This window comes from Drosophila guanche, unplaced genomic scaffold (genome assembly GCF_900245975.1).
Source record: "Drosophila guanche unplaced genomic scaffold, DGUA_6, whole genome shotgun sequence".
Taxonomy (NCBI): Eukaryota; Metazoa; Arthropoda; class Insecta; order Diptera; family Drosophilidae; genus Drosophila; species Drosophila guanche.
In genome coordinates, this window is record NW_022995744.1 from 5,115,011 (window position 1) to 5,132,683 (window position 17,673).

Here is a 17,673-nt window from a genome sequence, read left to right on the forward strand (position 1 = left end):
TATAAAACAAAGCCACAGTTGGCATCCCCCTAATGTGTGGAAAAGATATGGTATTCAATGGTATAAGCGCTTCATCAAACAGTTTTCGTTTATTTTGGTTTTCGTTTAAAACACTAAATTACATGTTAAATAATTTACAATCAAAATGTGGATTATCCTTCTCCTACATACAAACTCTGTCTGTCTGTTGTCCTACCCGTACTTATACATTATTCAGAGCAGCATTCAGCATTCGATCCTTAGGTCGGGGAGGAGCACCTTACACTGTTTTTGCAGCACACTTTGAAAAATATATAATCTTGATTTTCTAAAGTACTCTGTACATACACACGCACATTCCACACACGGGGGATTCGATTGGTTTTTGGGCACGCCTCAAGCATCATTGAAACATTTTCGTTTTGTTTTTCGTACTGGCTTTATCAATATAAATAAAAAACTACACCTGTGATTTACGCACGATTAGAGGCATGCACGACGCTAACAGCTAACATTATGATTTGTGTCCAATACCCACTTCTCATCTATACATTTATATCCCCCGGTACTCAGCTTCTATATAGGTAGTAGACTGCTGACTCTGTTGAAACTAGGATTAGTTTCGCTTTTATTTTTAGAGTTTAGTTCACTTTAGATCACTACAATTTGCAAAGTAAAGCTTAGTATTCAGTTTATTTGGATGTTTCCTCTTCCTAATTGTTTTGTTTTTATTTTGTTTGTAACTAAAAAGTAGGTTGTTGGGGCTTGTGGCTGTTTTTGCTGAATTATTGTGCTGAATTTTTGCATTTCGCAGAAGATTTTTACGAATTTACAATTACTTTGTTTTAATTATTTGGCAGTTTCTGTTGTTGCTCCAACACTCGTCTGCTGTATTGTGGTGTAGTTCCCAGCCGAAAGGGAATTCCCCCAGCACTGAGCCACAAAACAAACGACAAACTGAACTGATCCTAAAAGCTGCGGGTGTGGGGTTGATGATAACTCTTACCTATGCATTATAAAGTGCCCGGGCTAAGATAGAAACTAACAGAAGGTAACTTGAATGGGAAAGTCTCAGGCGGCAAGGCAATAGCAGCATGATCATTCGGCATCGACGCAGAGACTCTCTCTCTCTCTCCATAGAACTTAACCATAGTGTGTGTTTGTGTGGGGGTGGGGGAGGACTAACTAAAGCCAAACTAGTTACAGCATTCGTTACAATTACAAAATTGATTAAAGTTAATTCTTAAATACTCTGCTTATACGTATTTTTAGACACCAGCTGCGGTTGTTGCGGTTTTTCTGTGTGTTGTTGTGTGGATTGTGGATAGGACGACTACAGCTGCGCCAGCGAATCGGAGCGTATGAGCGGCGCCAGGGAGCTTGGTGCCTTGTGGCCAGTTTCGATCTCATACTGCACATCGAGCGAGGCGCCTGCGAAAAGATTTAAAACATGAATAATCAAGAGATTCCAATCCGCACTATGAAGTTCATTTATTATTAAATCATTATTTTTGCCGCGAGTCTTGATTCTGCTTCTATCTTGCTGTGGCTGGACTCTTGGTTTCCTTACGTTTCTTCTCCAATGCGGGATTCTGGCCCTCGGGTATGAACGCTGACACGACTATAGCACACACGACGCACAGGGCGCCAAACAAGAATGGCGGCCCTGGCACATGATGCGATATCTTCTCCACATTCGTCTCGCGACTGCTGTCACTGCTCTTAGCATAGTTTTCGTGATCAACGTTCAGATCCACATTGAATAGATAGAAGATAACGCCAAACACAGCAGGTCCCAGGCCATTGCACAGGCCACGCATGCCCGTGATCATTCCCTGAACAGCACCTAAATGGGAGAACACATGTGTCAAAAGAATCCTCCAAGTGGAAACGTTCCAATACTTACCCTGACTCTCGGGTGACGCATACAGCGATACGAATGCACTGATTGCAGGATAGGTGATGGATCCCAAGGCAGCCACAACGCCTGCCGACCACATCATCCTGCAAAAACAATATTGGATAATCACACTACATTCGGCTACATCTCTCTTGACGTCCACTTACCACTTCTGACTGCCAAATCCGTACCACAGCAGCTGCACAATTTCCAGAGCCAGACCCACAATGATCGTGCGCTTGGCACCAAACACTCTGAAAGACACAAATGAGAATGAGCAATGAGGATGCAGAGAGATTGCGGAGACCTACTTCATAAAGGAGCCCAGAGTCACTTGCACTGTGATGCTGAGGATGCCAACGATGGCTATGAAGACGGATACCTCCACATAGTCAAAGCCCATCTTAAGTTTCAGATAGACAAACATGCAGGAGTACTCCCCAGCCTCGGGCAGATAGGAGAGCAGCACAGTGAGGCAGAGCATCAGGACGGTCTTGTCCGTGCCGACCTTTCGCAAAGCCTGCAAAATAAAGTAATTTAATCGCTTTAAATTTCCTGGTTGGACTCCTGACTCACCTTAAATGGATCTGCCTGCTCCCAGCTGATGGGTGCACCCCAGGTGGATGGACGCACCTTCTCCGAGAGACTCTCCGGCACAGCGACCAGTATGAAGAACACATCCAGCAGCGCTATGGCCGTGGATAGAGCCACCACAAGCGTGTCGCCATACATGTCCATTAGGGCATTGCCCAATGCGGGAGAGATGACTAGACTAGCAGCAAAGGTGGCCGAGGCAAGACCATAGGCCCTGGAACGTTCCTCCGGCGTGGTCACATCGGCAACGTAGGCAAATACCACCGAAAAGGTGACGGCAAAGGCCCCACTTATTGAGATCATGGCAAAGAACCACCAGGTGTTGATAGACATCAGCGGTATGGGAAGGCAGGTGAAGAATACTGTCACTAATAGGAAAAACTTTCGACCCCAAATGTCGGAAAGAGCGCCAATCAGTGGCGCTGCCAGGAACGACAGGATGCCCTTGATGCCCATGACCAGGCCATTCATGAGGAACGTATGATCCGGGAATGTCCGGTTCAGTGTCTGCAAAAAAAAAAAGAGGAGTAAATAAAAGATGCACACACACACGGAGTCCACACTCTGCTTACCGATATTATGGGCATCGTTAGGAGTCCCCATGCAAAGAACTCTAGAAATATCACAATCAGCGCATGATGAACACTCGGCTCGCCTATTCCGGAACTCTACGGATAGAAAGATTAAGTTGAATCATTAGTACACGGCTAAGGGGGAGTCTTAATTGTAGAATGTCGCCACATGGTGGCAGATGTGTAAATGGTAAATGGAAGCTGCGTCATCAACTATTGCACGAGCAACCGTGTGGCAACCCCACCTCACCCCACGCGACAGCACCCGTCAATTGGTCACTGCCATGCGGGTGACTGAAAATAAATTGCACTAAATTCGAAATTGTTTTCGTTTGTGTTAGGCAGAGCACCCCCAGCGTCTCTTCGGTCTCTAACCGATTTGTTGTGTCGCTCATCAATAAATAAAATAATATAAAAACAACAAAAACCAAGAGCCAGAAATCAGCGATGGAAAATTCCATTCAACATCCGATTTCTGATGATGAAAGACACTGGGAACACAGGGGAACAACCAACCTTGTAGCAGCATACGTTGCACGCATAGCGTATCCAGCGACTGCATCGATTCCGTTTGCCCCGCTCCAATGGCGGATCTGCGCCTGGAGCCAGCGACCGCATGGAAATGTAGGAGGCGGCCGAGTGGGTGCGTCGATGCGCGCTGCCCGACACACCGCCTCCGCCCCCGCCATGCCGGGAAGAGCTGGCCAGTGACGATGCGGTGATTGCTGTCTCCACAAAATTGCTGGGATGAGCCGCGTAGCGCGATGACTGCAGGAGAGAGGCGGCATTAGAGTCGTCGATGTGGCCAGGATGAATGTGTTGCCCGCTCTCGCTTACCGTGGGCACATTGTCCAGATCCGGCTGATTGATCCCGCTGCTCGGCGTCGTGCTGGTGCTCGTGCTTGTGGTGGTGGCTATGGAGGCCGATCGGTTGTCCGCATGAAGCCGCTTGAGCGGTGAATGTCGCTTGTTCAATTGCCCGCGTCCGCAGATGGGCGGCGACAGCGGCAGTGAGCTGACGGTCTCCCCATCTCCCTCGTCAGCCACATCTGCTGTTGTGGGCGTGGAGCTGTTGCTGTCCGTGCTCTGTGTGTCCGTCTGCTCGCCCGATTCTGGCTCGGGCTCTGGCCTAATATGCGTGCAGATCACTCGCCCGCTAGCCAAGCTGACAGGTTGCGCCTCCAGCTGCAGCTCCGGCTCCGTCTCCGTTCCCGACTCCTGCTCTGTCTCGGAATCTGCATCCAGCTCTGGCTCCAGGTTCGCAGGCTCCTGCTCCGCCTGCTCCTGCTCTTTATTTTGCCGTTGGGCGTTACACCGCCCGTTACGCATTGTCTCCTTTCGCTCAGTGGCCAGTGGGCCGACGTCTAATATTTTCAATCGGTATTGTCCTGGTCACACTAAATTCCATTGCCGTGGGGTTCGCATGTGCCGGGAAGTGTACGGGGATCACAGTTGTTGCTGTTATTGGTTTTTTTTTGTTTCCTTGGAAGCGTTGTTGCCACCTGTTCAGTTGAGTCACCTCTACGTGGCCTCCTCTTCGTTTGCTCTTCTGCTCTGTCTTATCTTATCATCTGTTTGGCTTAGATGAATATATTTCCGCCACTTTTACTTGGGAGTGTACGTAGCCTGGAGCTCTATGGATTTTCACGCACTTTTCTGGCTGTAATTACAGTTTTCCAACGTTCACTCATTTGTCGTCGAGCGATTTTGTTTCAGCTCTGAGGCGGCACCTCCATGTCTCTCGAATTTCCATTGTGACACTGCGGCATTGCCCATCCTCAGCCTTGCGGGTGGGTGGTGGCCGGTCTTCGTCACTGGCCCCATCCATGCCTGCCTGCCAAATGGCGCTAAAAAGCTTGGACTAAATGCTGAACAATACTGCCTTTTAGCACTGGCACGCGAATTGGGACAGCAAGCATGGATGTGTGGGGCTTGGAGATCGAGAGAGACAGAAGCAGCAGCAGCAGCAACAAGCAAACAAAGCAAAACAAATAAAAAACAAAATTCGAAATTAAAATGGATTTAAATGGAAATCGTTAGAGGATCGTTGGATCAGTGAATTTTATGCCATCCGATCCAAACGGATATTTGTTTGTTTGTTTGCTGCTGCTGTCGGAACGCGTGGCCTAAAAACACACATATGCACACAACATACACACACGCCGAGTATAACCCTGGAATCTTCACTCGAAGAAATCTTGATGCACTGCGAGGGATGCGCGGAAATTTTGAATTTTCGACTAGAGCTCACAAAAAAGAATCGCTTCGAATTTTGACAAAACTTCTAAATAAAATACAATAAAATACAAATCTGATTCTGACGTTAAGTGAAGTGTCCTAATGTCTACAAGTTTGTGTCAGTGTATTCCCGAAGACAGCGAAAAGGCATTCCCCATTTCCCCACTCTTTCTGTCTGCTGGGTTTCAATGTTCGCGCCGCACTGAGCACGATCACCGTAGCACCGGCAGAACAACGGTAACAGTGCAATTAAATGTCGAGCACGAGAGCTTGAAAGAGCTTGGAAGACCGATATAGAGAGAGCGCGAAAGTCAGATAGCGGATGAAGCGAGAGTTAGAATGAAACAGGTGAGGCATTCACAGAGAGCGCTCTGGAAATTGCCTTGCGTTCTTTCTGTGAGTGGGTGAGTGACACACAGAGAGAGCGAGAGTGAGAGCCTCACCTTGTTTTCAAATACACATTAGCAAGCAGCAACAGAGTTTCTACTTAAAATATACCCTCTAATCAGGTTTACTCCATTGCGGAATTCTAAAAGTTGAAAATTAACCACACCAGGTCGTTCCCGTCTGAACTGGAAGATGAAGGGAATTGCAACCATGTTGAATATAAGCTGGATCGGTTTGATTTCGGGTTATGAGCGTACCCATCAATATACCCTTCCACTTAAGGGATGCTGGGTAAAGAGCTGCCCAAAAATTGCTGCTCCAAAATAAATTGTAGCTCGCTCATCGCCAAATGGACAAAGCTTAACGAACGATGAAAGTTTCGCTATTTCCGAACGGCAAACAGAGCTATTGTGTGGCACTTTTGTGGGAAAGTCAACGTTGGAAACGATTGTTGTCTTGTTGCTGCTGCAATTAGATTAAAGTGCTTGCCAAACGTGGCAGCCTGCAGCTGCTATGCCACATTTATACAGCAGAAGAGAACGGAAGATGTGGAAGAAGCTTAAACAAATTCTGCACTCTGGTCAAGTGCAGTGCACAAATATAACAGGGATTTCCCCCACTGTCCGTCCGTCATCTACATAATCATCCGGGACTGAACAAAAGGCGGAAAGTGCAGAGTCCGGGTGTGCCTCTGGCTGCCGGAAACAATCGCAGCAAAGTCAATCAGCAGGCGGATATTGTTGAATGCAGAAGCAGTCCTTGCTCATCCTCTATGAGTCCTCAAATCCAATTTGAAAGAAAATACTTGAAAATTTGGCGTGGAATTCCGCCTGTGTGGCCTGTGGCCACATCAAAAGCCTGCACTGGGATTGACCTTGACAGGCGGCAGAGGGATGATGGCAGTCCCCCCGACCCGGACACCCAACGGACGACTGCCGGACAGACTTATCCATTTTGGGGCATGCCGCCGAACAACAACTACATGGCGACGATGGCGTAATGATTTGGCAAGAGACATGCTAGAAAACATTTCCATGTTTTCCTTTCATTAATGTCACAATGACACAAAAAACAGAAACAGCAACAGCAACAACCACAAAAAAATGGGAAGCCACAAGGGTAGGGGCAATTTTTGTGGGCGGTAGCGAAAGCAAAATTGAAAACCTGTCCAAAATAGGATGTGAGCTGATGGCGAACAGAACGGGGTATTACGTACAACATACTGTTGGAAAAAAGTTCTTTAATCAAAAACTGTATGCAGAAATTTTCCATTCAGATTCACGTGTCCGTTCGCTTATGGGAAATTTAGTCAGCAATTTAATATTTCCTAATTCTAGCTAGACTTTCTTCTACTTTAGCTGTATATATTTCTCTCAGTGTAATCAAATTCTTTGCTTATAATTATTCTTCTCGCTCTGGCAAAAATGTAGGCTTAGGTCCTGACTGTGGTCCTCGCCCGAGGCTACCCACGTGTGGCGCATTTAACACGCAAAATTATAAAAATAAAAGGGGTGGCCGCAAGGTCAAGTTTTTCCACTCGATTTGGCCTGCATTGGGATACCAAAAAGGAGGCTCCATCACCTTTCGTGCACTTGATTCAAATTGTTGCAATAAGACCAAGAACAGCAGCAAACGTAATGGCCAATAACAGGCAACTTCTTTCTTCAATTTTTTCGGTTTTTTTCTTTTATTAAAAAGTAGGCCAAAGCCCAACCAACCAAGGACAAACACACTCCACACACACACACACACACACACACAAAGATACTGTTACAAGTTGGCAACAAAGTAAAACTCAACGCCCACACAGCCAGTCTCCTGCAGGCAGGAGTCAAACTTTATTGCGCGTGTGGTATGTCTGTGGGTGTTTAGCCAGGTGGCGCCGAGTATGGAGCTGGAGCCCAACACTGTCGCAATTTTAATTAAACGCCCACACACAAATCAATCAGTGCCACCCACGAACCGCAAGTAGATTGAATACAATGTACCGGAATACCGGATTCCAAGGATCAAAAGTATGCAACAGAAAGTGACCTGAAGGCATTTTCAATACGTAGCCGAAACCATGAACGTCGCATCATTCATCTCTTTTTTTGTGTGTGGCGAGTATCGATCAACAGTTTGCGTTCCACTGAAACTAGATGCCAAATGTCAGCTTGTTTGAATATAAATGGACGCTGTGTCGCCTGTGCCGCTTGCTGATGGCAGGGAGCTAATGGCGAAAACCAAGGTCACATGAGTGCAACAGCAACAGCTGCTGTGTCTCTGTTTGGAACTCAGCTCGATGCCACGAGGACAGCCTGCAGCGAATGCAACGTATACAGATATGGGATACGCATTTTGTATACATATACAATATATGGAATGTGGCCCACTCGCTGCATGCCGCCTCTCAATATTATAAATAGTTTGTCAACAACATGGTGGCCAGAAAGTGTCAAGCCGAGATGTCTCCAGCCAGGCAGCAAACATTAAAGCGCGCATGTGGGATGGTCCAAGGAAAAGTTTGACCCTTGATCTTTACCAGTTCTCATGGCTCCTGCACGCTCGACTCGAGAAGCACAAGAGTAAAATGGAAAAGAGAACTCCCAATAACTTCAAGACAAAGATAAAGAACTGTTCTGCTATCATCCACAAATTAGAATACATTTTTTTTAATACATTTTTTATCTACATTTCCGTATTCATATTATTGCTCAACTCTTTCAGATATTCTCCCAAATACAGGACTCCTGCAGACAAGCAGCTGGCGACATCCTTTTGCGCATTTGCGTTTATGACGTCTAAAAATAACTATGGGAAACAGGACTCTCACAGCCTGTCCTCCTCTCACATGATGGTTATTGATTTTCTTTCGTTTCCGGCTTTAGAAAAATTCCAATGCAGGCTGTCAAATCAAACTGATTTTCATCAGGACACAGCCAATGGCAAGGGCAAGGTGCAAGGTGGAAAGTTGAAGTTCTGTTACAGCTGCCTCCTATTGACATGATAATGCCCCCTCGAATTGCACCGAAACGGCGGGCTCAGGGCGGACCTTGCATGTCGCAGCAACGAGCACGGAAAACTGACAGCCTGACAAACACGTAAATCGGAGTGGAACACAAACAAATTTTAATAGATTTATGATTCTTAAAGTTTTGGCCCAAACTGTGTTCACAGCGCAGACACAGGTGCAGGTACTGGCACAGACACGGGCACAGGACTCTTCTGCATTCGAGGCAGTCGTGCAGTTAATTTGCATAAAGAAGACTACGGCTATGGACTGGAATCTGGCCAAAAAACCAAATACACGACTTAGAAGTTTGATGTTTCCGTCGCATTCAACCAAAAAACAACTCTTTGAAAAAAAGGAAGTTGAAGTAAAACAACTAAAATCCTCCGATTCAGAATGTCTTCTTTGTCCGTATCTATTTTTGATTCCGAAACTGGTTGGTGGATGATTATTATAGCTCTGCAAAATCCTCTATAGCCAGTACATACTTTATTGCTGACGCTCTTGTCTGGTAGCGGATTTGTGGTAAGGTTTCACTGCGGCATATGCCGAAACAATGGCCCACACTCCCAAACAAAAGGCTTCATTCTTTAGGGGAAGCAAACAAACCCGTGGATGGGCCATAATTTATGGACGGCAGTGTGTTATCTAACGGCTTTACATAGGACTGCGAAGCTCTGTCTCCTGATGTCTCCGCTCTGGGGAGAGCTCGTGTGAAGAGTAGGACTCCACCCCGTAATTGATTGGCATTAACGGCGCCGGTTGGGCAAATGTTTGGCTCTGGCATCTCAGACTTCGACTCAATTCAGTCAGCAAAAATATACTGTATGCGTGGCAAGGGTTTTTCCTTGGCTTTCGCTTTATAAGGGAAAAGTGTCGTGCCATATTTGGCCTTACTCACTCTCTCCTATCCTGCGGTGCGGGTTTATTGAACTTTGGCCAAAGCAGTCCAAATTTGGTTAACCAAATCAGACAAACAAGCCGCCGAGGAGCCCTGGATAGGACGACAGTGGCTTGCATGTTGCTCTTGGGTAAGGCACTCTCTCCTGTTCCCTGGGACGATTTCAATCGGGGGACCAGCGACTAAGCGGAGTTTTATGTGGCCATAAAGCCAGAAATCCACTGACCATTAAAATCCCAAGCAGAACAATGAATACATTTAACGAGCGACCCGCAATGGTTGGAGCCACGGAATTATGCGAAATTCTCAGTACATTAAGCGGTTGGTCAAATGGGGCGTTGATAAAATGGCAAATTTTAAAGCCGGTGGGTCCTTGTGACCTTCTTCAAGGAAAGCAAGTATCCCCCGCTTTGATCTTAGGCAAAGTAAAGTAAATTTTTTCATCAGATGTCTCTTTGAATGTCTTTACATCTGCGGTACAGCTACAGCTTTTGCGTAACGGGACTTACAGCTGAAGGCAAAAGCACGCGTTCGTGCTCTAACGGATTTAGAAGCATTTCAAGTTCAGTTTTTGTCAATTTCCCCCCCACGTGTTCGCTTTCTTACAGTAAATTTCGCACAAGCACACACACACAAATCACACTCTATAGATGCCCCTGCCCATCATACTGTCGGGAGGGTTCAATTGTTTATAGAAAAGTCTTTGTGTTTAGGCGCACACAAACCGAGAGGAAAACTAAACGGATAATTAAGGAAACTACCACGAAACGAAATGAAAGCGAAAATGTAAACGCACGCTAAAACAACATGGGAAAATCGTGTAGGTATTTTTGAACACAACAACGCTACGCGACTATAGATGCGCAACGATTTAGATTCCGATGCCGATTCCGAGCGTGTTGTTCGCTTTTCCACATGCTGCGCCGTACTCAGCTGGAAAAGCGTCTGGACTTGTACTCGCTGCCCCTGGGCCATGGCAAAACGAACATTTTCTTTGTGCCACCGTATGATGCACGCGACACACGAAGCTTTAAAGGCCAAAAGCTCTTTTGGTGCTCTTTGCCACATTTTCAATGTACCCATTTTGGCGTAATTATATATTCAGGAAAAAGATACACAGATTATAGAGAATTCTCTTCAGCAGATGCTGTCCAGATTGATTTTGAGATAATCTATTTGGGTATTTCCTGTGGTCCTGCTTTCATCACAGGAATAGGAATTTCCCTACTCGCCATTACTTTCACTCACAGGCACACACACAGACACACGCCTTCGATTATTTCACTTTCGTCGCAGAATTTGCTCCACAAACCTGCTTTCTCGCATGCACAAAATTTCCCATAACAATTGCAATTGTTTCTGTTGTTGCATTGTTCCTGGCCGAAGCACTGTCCAAACGCTGCAGTGTGAGGGGTTGTAAAAATTGACTAAATTAACTGTTGCAATGCTGTTGTTGTCTAGTTTAGACAGTACTCAAAATATGTTGAGAGCGAGTGCACCACCCGGCTCGCATCGAAGGGACTTTTTCTCTCTTTCTCTGTCTCTCTGCCTCTCTGCTTTTTGGCAGGTGCCCGATTCGGCGCCATTGCTTCGAATTTTATGAATGAATAAGCTTTTTTCCGTGCAGCAAGTGGAAAAAAGTGTTCCCCATGGGGAACTTTGTCAGCAGGGAAATTTTCTACCGTTCCTAATTGTGTCCGAGTCTGCCGGTGGTGTCCAAGAAAAATTGAGAATTCGTTTGGCAGTGTTAATTAACGCTGAACTAAAGCTCATTTACAGGAATCTCCTGGGCGACATGTTGCCACTAATGGGTACCTTGTGCAGTAATTAACACGTAGCGTAGTCAAGGTCGCCCAGAAAAGCAATTCTACATAATTTCCCTTCGGGTCGAAATAAAACCAGTAATTAAGCAAAACAAAAAGGGAAATAGAGAGAGGGAATGGAAAGAGAGCTTGGCGCATGCGTCATGAGCTTTCCATACCCTTAACTCTGGTGAAATCTGTTGCATAGTGCTGAGGGCTTGGCAGCGCGACGAATCTGGCTCTGTCTCTGACTCTCACTTTGATTTCCACCAGTAATGCGGCTAATTAACATTTTCAGTCAGAGCACCAGGGCCATGGGTGTCAGGAATGTGTCATGCCATGTGCCGGGCGACGCCATCAGTCAGAGGTGGAGTCGTATAGTTACACGCCCCTAGTCGGAGGTGAGTGCGGCTGCTGCTACCTGCGAGGGAGTGGTAAAGTAGCTACTAATGTAATATTTACTAGCGCGGCGGCGTCCCTAGAAATTAGAACACACACAAAGAAAGACGGTAACAAACAGTTGCTTCCATTCCCCCGCCGCCCCCCCCCCCCCCCCCCCCCCCCCCCCCCGCAAGATTGAAGGAAGACCTTTAATTGGTTCATAGCCACCTCATTAACGGAGCAACCTATGAAACTGGTTCACGGAGAANAGCGAGAGTTCAACGCTCGCCCAAAACTCGCTTCGAATCAAAACAGAAACCCAGCAGCAGCTGTGGACCCACCGTAACAGAACAAAACAACTTCAGCTTCTCAACGAAAACGAAAGTCGATTACCGCTCTGTCCCGTTCCGACCACAAGTGGTTCGCAGACGTTGGGACAGAGAAGAGTGTGTGGCAGGTCATCGATGTTGAGGTGATTATGAAATGTGACACACTTACTCGCACGAGAACTAAGAAATGGTTATGGAAATACCGAGTCGAGCAGTTATTACCACAGGTTTTTATGTTTTTATTGGGTGTTTTGGCCGAGGCAATCATCGGTTTAGGGCACGCTGCAGGGGAAAACCTTATGATATTATCGCCCAAACACCCACCCACCCATTCGCCTGAGTTTTGTGATAAGCGGCATCGCATGATTTGCCGCTGAAGTGGAATTTCCGTGCAGTATAAAAAAAAAGCAATCAGAATATCAGCGCGCGCATGTCTGTCATCAACTGATCCCAAAATTGCTCGTTAGAACGAGCGAACGTATTACAATTAAAGCTAATTCTAAACCTCATTTCACTGGCAAACAGTCAGCTAGTATAGTGGAGTGATTCATGGTGATAAGGAGGTGGTGGCTCTGCCTCACTTATCAGTGGGCGCACTTACCGTGAAGATACTGCTGCTCTTGTGGGCACGATTCCGTATGACCAGGCCCGCCAAGGGCTTCTTCACATAGATCTTGGGCATCTCGGTGGCAACTTTTGCGGCTACGTGGCTCTGGCACAGAACGTTCTTATATTCCAATGTTTGCACTGGGAAACACGCCGCGCGTCGGCGGTTTGAGGGTGGGGAATGTGCTGTGTGTGTTGCGGGGAAGGGGGTTTGGTTGATTAGCTCTCTTTTCAGCCTGAACTGCAGTCGGGCGGGGACTGTTTACTGAATGTTTCGGCAATTTGCATGCATCACTGTTTATGTTTTTGTAATACTATATTATTTGAAGACGCATTTGTGGTGTATTCTCTAGTTTATCCTTTATACAGGCACCAGGCGCGCTCGATTATGGTGATGCCTCGGCTCTGGCGCTGGGTCTGGGGCTGGGACTGGTGTCGTTCGCGTTTGGGGCATGCATGCCTCTTGATTTATGGATACACAATCGACCGCATCTGACTAGCAGCACCTGGACACGACGCTCGGTTGATTTAATAAAGTTTAATTTCACTGAAAATTTAATGCGTTCCACGGGCCGAAACGGAGATAGATGCGTTTTTGGTGCTAAAAAATGCCGCGGAAGGCGCTGTCAACATGTGTTCTAGGGTTGCCATCGCATCGCAACGCAATTGCTATCGCTAGAATCATCGTTGCCCCTTCGCTAGCCAAAGAAGAGACGAAAAATAATTATTTCAAACAAAAGTTAACAAATTGCTAAAGAAATGCAAATATTCTGACACAAAGCGTACGTCAGTCAATCTAGCCGATGAAACCCGAACTTTAATTGGAAAATCCTCTCTTGCAGGTTTCTTTGTTCTTTTCTGCCAAATGGTTCGAATTTTGTTTCTTCATCCCGATCTGGGGATTGGCGGGGCCGAGCGCCTGGTTGTGGACGCTGCCCTGGCGCTGAAGGAGCGCGGTCACCAGGTCAGCTTCCTGACCAACCACCATGACAGCACCCATTGCTTCAAGGAGACCGCCGATGGCAGCTTCCCCGTGCAAGTGGTCGGCGACTGGCTGCCACGAAAGATCTTTGGACGTTTCTATGCCTTCTGCGCATACTTCCGCATGCTGTATGCCGCCATCTATGCCAGCTTCTTTATGCCCCAGCGCGAGCAGGTGGACGTGGTGTTCTGCGATCTAATATCAGTTTGTGTTCCTGTTTTGCGTCTGGCTCGCCACCGGCCGCGAGTGATCTTCTACTGCCACTTTCCCGACCAGCTGCTCAGCGCCAGGGAGGGTCTGCTGAAACGCGTCTATCGTGCACCCATCAACTGGCTGGAGGAGCACACCGTGGGGCTGGCGGACAAGGTGCTGCTCAATTCCAAGTTCACGCTGCGCGTATTCCAGGACACATTCCGGCGGCTGAGAACCGTGCCCGACGTTCTCTATCCCTCCATACACACGCAGTACTTTGACCAAATGGAGCAGAAGCTGCAGCAACGCTCCACCGTCTTGGATGAGACCGTGCATCCGCGAGTGCAGCGCAACGCCTTCGTCTATCTGGACATCAATCGCTACGAACGGAAGAAAAACCACGCCCTGGCCCTGCAGTCGCTGCGCTTGCTGGGAGACACGCTCTCAGCGGCTGACTTCAAGCGCTGTCGCCTGATCATTGCCGGCGGCTACGATACGCGCTGCCACGAGAATGTCGAGCACTATGCGGAGCTGGAACAACTGACCACGGAGCTGGATCTGCAGGAGCACGTCATCCTGCTGCGATCACCCACGGACGAGGAGAAGTGTAGCCTGCTCCATGCCGCCCACTGTCTGCTCTACACCCCGGAGAACGAGCACTTTGGCATTGTGCCCCTGGAGGGCATGTACTTCTCCAAGCCAGTGGTGGCCCTTAACAGCGGTGGCCCCACAGAGACCGTGGTGCACAGCTCCACGGGCTTTCTGTGCGAGAAGCAGGCCAAGAGCTTTGGCGGTGCCATGTGCCAGTTGTTTCGTGACGAACCGCTGCGCCTGAAGATGGGCGAACAGGGACACAAGAGAGTGCAGCAAAAGTTCTCATTTGCGGCATTTGCGGATCGCTTGAATGGCATTGTCCAGGACTTGGTGCCGGCACAGAAGAAACTTGAATAAAATTCCACACAAACTGCAGCAATCCTTGCCAGTATTTAATGTAGATTTATTCTTTATTTTGGGTTGGGGGATGCGGTCACATAGTAGTTTTAGTTAGTAGTGGGAGGGAGGGCAAGGAGCGGGGTTTGGGTTGAGATCTCGCACTCTCCCCGGACTCACTACTCATCGCGCATGTAGAGATACAAGTAGCCGAGATCCTTGGGCGGATTCTGTGACTTGGCCACCTTCGTGTCGTTGTAGATCACCCACTCGCCCTGCTTCCGAATGTGGCAGACGTAGTGGCCCACCTGGGCGGAGGTGCCCATGTGGGAGATAAATGCCACAAGCTTGTACTTGCCACCGCCGTCGCGGTAGTTGGCCGCAGCAGAAGTCGATGCGGCAGCTGGAGCAGAGGCTGGCGGTGTCTCGTCCATGGGAATGCTGTCGGCATGCGAGAAGATCCAGTCTGTGGCACGCTCCACATTCCCATCGGTGGCCTTGAGGGCGGCCACCGCCTGACGCTCATCGAATCCCATGCTCATGAGCATGGCCAGGCTCTCCGGATTGGCCACAAACTGCTCAGCGGCGCAGTCTCCGATGCGATTGTTGGGCACCACAAACGGAGCCGAGATATCCTCGTCGGCAATGTGCTCCATTAGCCAGTTGGAGGCGGCCTCCAGGCCGCTGTTCTTGGTGTGGAAACAGGCCCGCTTGCAGGCCTCATTGGGGAAGCCCATGGTGAGCAGCTCCGACATGACTGCCTCGTCGAACGTGAACTTGGGCTGCTCGGCGGCCGGCTCGGGCAGTGGCTCCTCGCCAGGCTGCAAGCCACCGCCGTTCGACTTCCAGGCGCTCAGATCCAGCTCGTCGGGCATGTCCACGGAGACGTCCAGCTTCTTGGGCACCCAATCGTCGCCGAGCGTGAATTTGCCCAAATGGATCATGAGGAAGTCGGGCATGGTGGCCATGCGCGTGGTCTTCTCGGCGTTCGTTTTGCCATTGATGGCCGTCGAGAAGAACTGCTCGATGAGCTCGGAGCCAAAGAAACGCTCCAGGCAGGCCTGCAGCGGCACCTTGTGACGAACAATGTCGCGATCGATGAGCCGCTGTCCGGTCTCGCGTGCTGCCTGCTCCCGCTCCTGGTACTCCCTCACCTTGTCCAGATTGGTGGCCTTCTCTAGGGGTATGGGCAGCCGGAAGCTGTACTCCTCGCGCGTCTTGTACTTGACCTTGCGACTGGCGAGGCACTCGACACGATCCTCCAGCAGGAACTTGAGAGCATCCGCCGGATTCGATTGGTTGCGCGAATTGCGATCGAGCAGCGTGAGCAAATGCAAATAGAAGTCGTTGGCATCCTGCTGCTGCTTGGTGCTGAACTCTGGGTGATTCTTGCCCACAATATTCTTGAACATGGCCGGCGATATGCCCGAATTGTTCTCCGTGTCCAGTGTGTTCTCCACAATGCTGCTGTACTTGCCCGACTGCAGGCCATTGCCCAGCTTGGCCATTTGAATGTTAAAGTCGTTGGCCGGATCGCTGGGGAACTCCTTGAAGTAGCGCTCTGCGCCGGTGCCGACGAACCGCTGCTGGAAGTCGGGAATGACAAAGAGCACCTGCATCACGCTGTTGATGTAGCAACTGTTGCCCAGATTCCGCATGCCCGTGTAGCCCGGCCCGGCCAGCGGCTGCAGCTCACTATCGCTCTCCGTGAGTGCCGACCATTCGCCGATGCGCTGATTAATCTCCAGCTCCAGCTCGACCATCGACTTCTCGCTCTTCTTCATGGCCGCCATGTTGATGCCAAAGTGGGAGAGATGCTTCTCGAGGTGAGGATCGGTGACCATATCATCCTCCGGATAGGAGAACACATCGGACTTGCCGTCGGCGGTGATGGTGCCCAGCTTGACGGCCAGCGGATAGTTGGTCACGCGGTAGTGCTCCACGGCGTGATCGTTGCCGCCGCTGCCATCGAAGAACTTGCGGCCGCAGAGTATGGATCCATCGGTTAGATTCAGCCACAGATTGCTGGTCAAATCACATTTCTCACACTGCCAGCCGGACGGAGGAATCCTCTTGCCGTTCTTCAGCTGCTGAAGATTTTCTGCGTGCTTCGATGCCTGGCGCACCTCGCCGTCCCATGTTCCTACGAATAAGAATATCAGGAAAGTGTCTAGCAGGAAGCTAGTCCACACACTCACCCATCAGTGTGGCCTTCTCCAGCTTGGCAATGGCCGAATCTGCGGCAAGAATGGCCTCGACTGCCTGAGTTACGCGCATGGGCAGCTCTGGATCGGGATAGGGCAGCTTCTTGTCCAGCTGGGGAGCCACCACAATGCTGTAGGTATCCTTAATCTCATACTTTTTGGCCAAGTCAGTCTCATTGTAGCCGCCCTCCACGCCGATCGCCAGGCGTGTGATCTTGCTCTCTGGCGGTGCTTCGGCAGCGGCCTCCTTCTCCTCCTGCTCTGCGCTCTCGCCTTCTTTCAGCGTCTTCTCACGCTTGATGTGCAGGAAGACAGTGTTGCCAGTCTTGATGGCATATTCGCGCACATACGCCTCCCCAAACCCGAGGAAACTCTGCAGGCATACGTACAGGCCGGTGGGTGTCTCTGGGTTGTCGTATGAATAGACGCACTCGTCTTTGTATACTGGTGGGGTACTGGCGCCTGAGGCGCACAGCACATTGACCTTTGATAAATGCTTACGAAGTTCCTCCATGATTCGATCTGGAATTCTTTCTTTATTCACTAAATAATTGTATGATTTATTGAGAATTTTTGCAGCTGCCGCTGCCAGTGTGACCGCGGAACTATCGATAAAATATATCGACAGACCCTCGGAAAATCCCGAAATATTAACTTTCATTTTTAAAATATACTGTAAATATA

The 17,673-nt window shown here is 48.8% G+C and overlaps 3 protein-coding genes across 7 annotated transcripts; 1 reads left to right on the forward strand and 2 right to left on the reverse strand.

The window, feature by feature from the left end:
- Positions 1 to 398: 398 nt before the first annotated feature.
- LOC117579739 (hippocampus abundant transcript 1 protein) lies at positions 399 to 13,377 on the reverse strand. 5 transcript variants are annotated; one of them, XM_034265754.1, is made up of 10 exons: positions 10,360 to 10,465; positions 3,883 to 4,705; positions 3,562 to 3,816; positions 3,046 to 3,141; positions 2,456 to 2,980; positions 2,191 to 2,399; positions 2,047 to 2,133; positions 1,886 to 1,983; positions 1,550 to 1,825; positions 399 to 1,410 (listed from the first exon to the last, which is right to left on the reverse strand). In XM_034265754.1, exons 2-10 carry the CDS (start codon positions 4,372 to 4,374, stop codon positions 1,313 to 1,315), a joined length of 2,136 nt encoding a protein of 711 aa, XP_034121645.1. In that variant the 5' UTR covers positions 4,375 to 4,705; positions 10,360 to 10,465; the 3' UTR covers positions 399 to 1,312. The 5 variants fall into 5 exon arrangements, with proteins under 5 accessions (XP_034121645.1, XP_034121646.1, XP_034121642.1 ...); XM_034265755.1 differs by lacking the exon at positions 10,360 to 10,465 and adding an exon at positions 5,201 to 5,321 and having other exon boundaries at positions 3,562 to 3,813; XM_034265751.1 differs by lacking the exon at positions 10,360 to 10,465 and adding an exon at positions 5,201 to 5,321.
- A 45-nt stretch (positions 13,378 to 13,422) lies between these two features.
- Positions 13,423 to 14,840, forward strand: LOC117579740 (alpha-1,3/1,6-mannosyltransferase ALG2). The gene is made up of 2 exons (XM_034265757.1): positions 13,423 to 13,463; positions 13,524 to 14,840. Exon 2 carries the CDS (start codon positions 13,547 to 13,549, stop codon positions 14,804 to 14,806), a length of 1,260 nt encoding a protein of 419 aa, XP_034121648.1. The 5' UTR covers positions 13,423 to 13,463; positions 13,524 to 13,546; the 3' UTR covers positions 14,807 to 14,840.
- On the reverse strand, positions 14,829 to 17,589 carry LOC117579738 (ubiquitin carboxyl-terminal hydrolase 5). Its single transcript, XM_034265750.1, has 2 exons — positions 16,984 to 17,589; positions 14,829 to 16,928 (listed from the first exon to the last, which is right to left on the reverse strand). The coding sequence occupies exons 1-2, from the start codon at positions 17,501 to 17,503 to the stop codon at positions 14,965 to 14,967; spliced, it is 2,484 nt and encodes an 827-aa protein (XP_034121641.1). The 5' UTR covers positions 17,504 to 17,589; the 3' UTR covers positions 14,829 to 14,964.
- Between the last annotated feature and the right edge of the window lie 84 nt (positions 17,590 to 17,673).

Bases quoted from the DNA above. Each gene is read 5' to 3' on its own strand.
- LOC117579739 (XM_034265754.1), bottom strand. From the start codon at position 4,374: ATGCGTAACGGGCGGTGTAACGCCCAACGGCAAAATAAAGAGCAGGAG. The intron at 2,400-2,455 runs GTGAGTCAGGAG...TTTATTTTGCAG, and splicing joins AGCAGGCAGATCCATTTAAG to GCTTTGCGAAAGGTCGGCAC. The intron at 1,411-1,549 runs GTAAGGAAACCA...ATCTTTTCGCAG, and splicing joins TCCCGCATTGGAGAAGAAAC to GCGCCTCGCTCGATGTGCAG.
- LOC117579740 (XM_034265757.1), top strand. From the start codon at position 13,547: ATGGTTCGAATTTTGTTTCTTCATCCCGATCTGGGGATTGGCGGGGCC.
- LOC117579738 (XM_034265750.1), bottom strand. From the start codon at position 17,503: ATGGAGGAACTTCGTAAGCATTTATCAAAGGTCAATGTGCTGTGCGCC. The intron at 16,929-16,983 runs GTGAGTGTGTGG...TCTTATTCGTAG, and splicing joins GGAGAAGGCCACACTGATGG to GAACATGGGACGGCGAGGTG.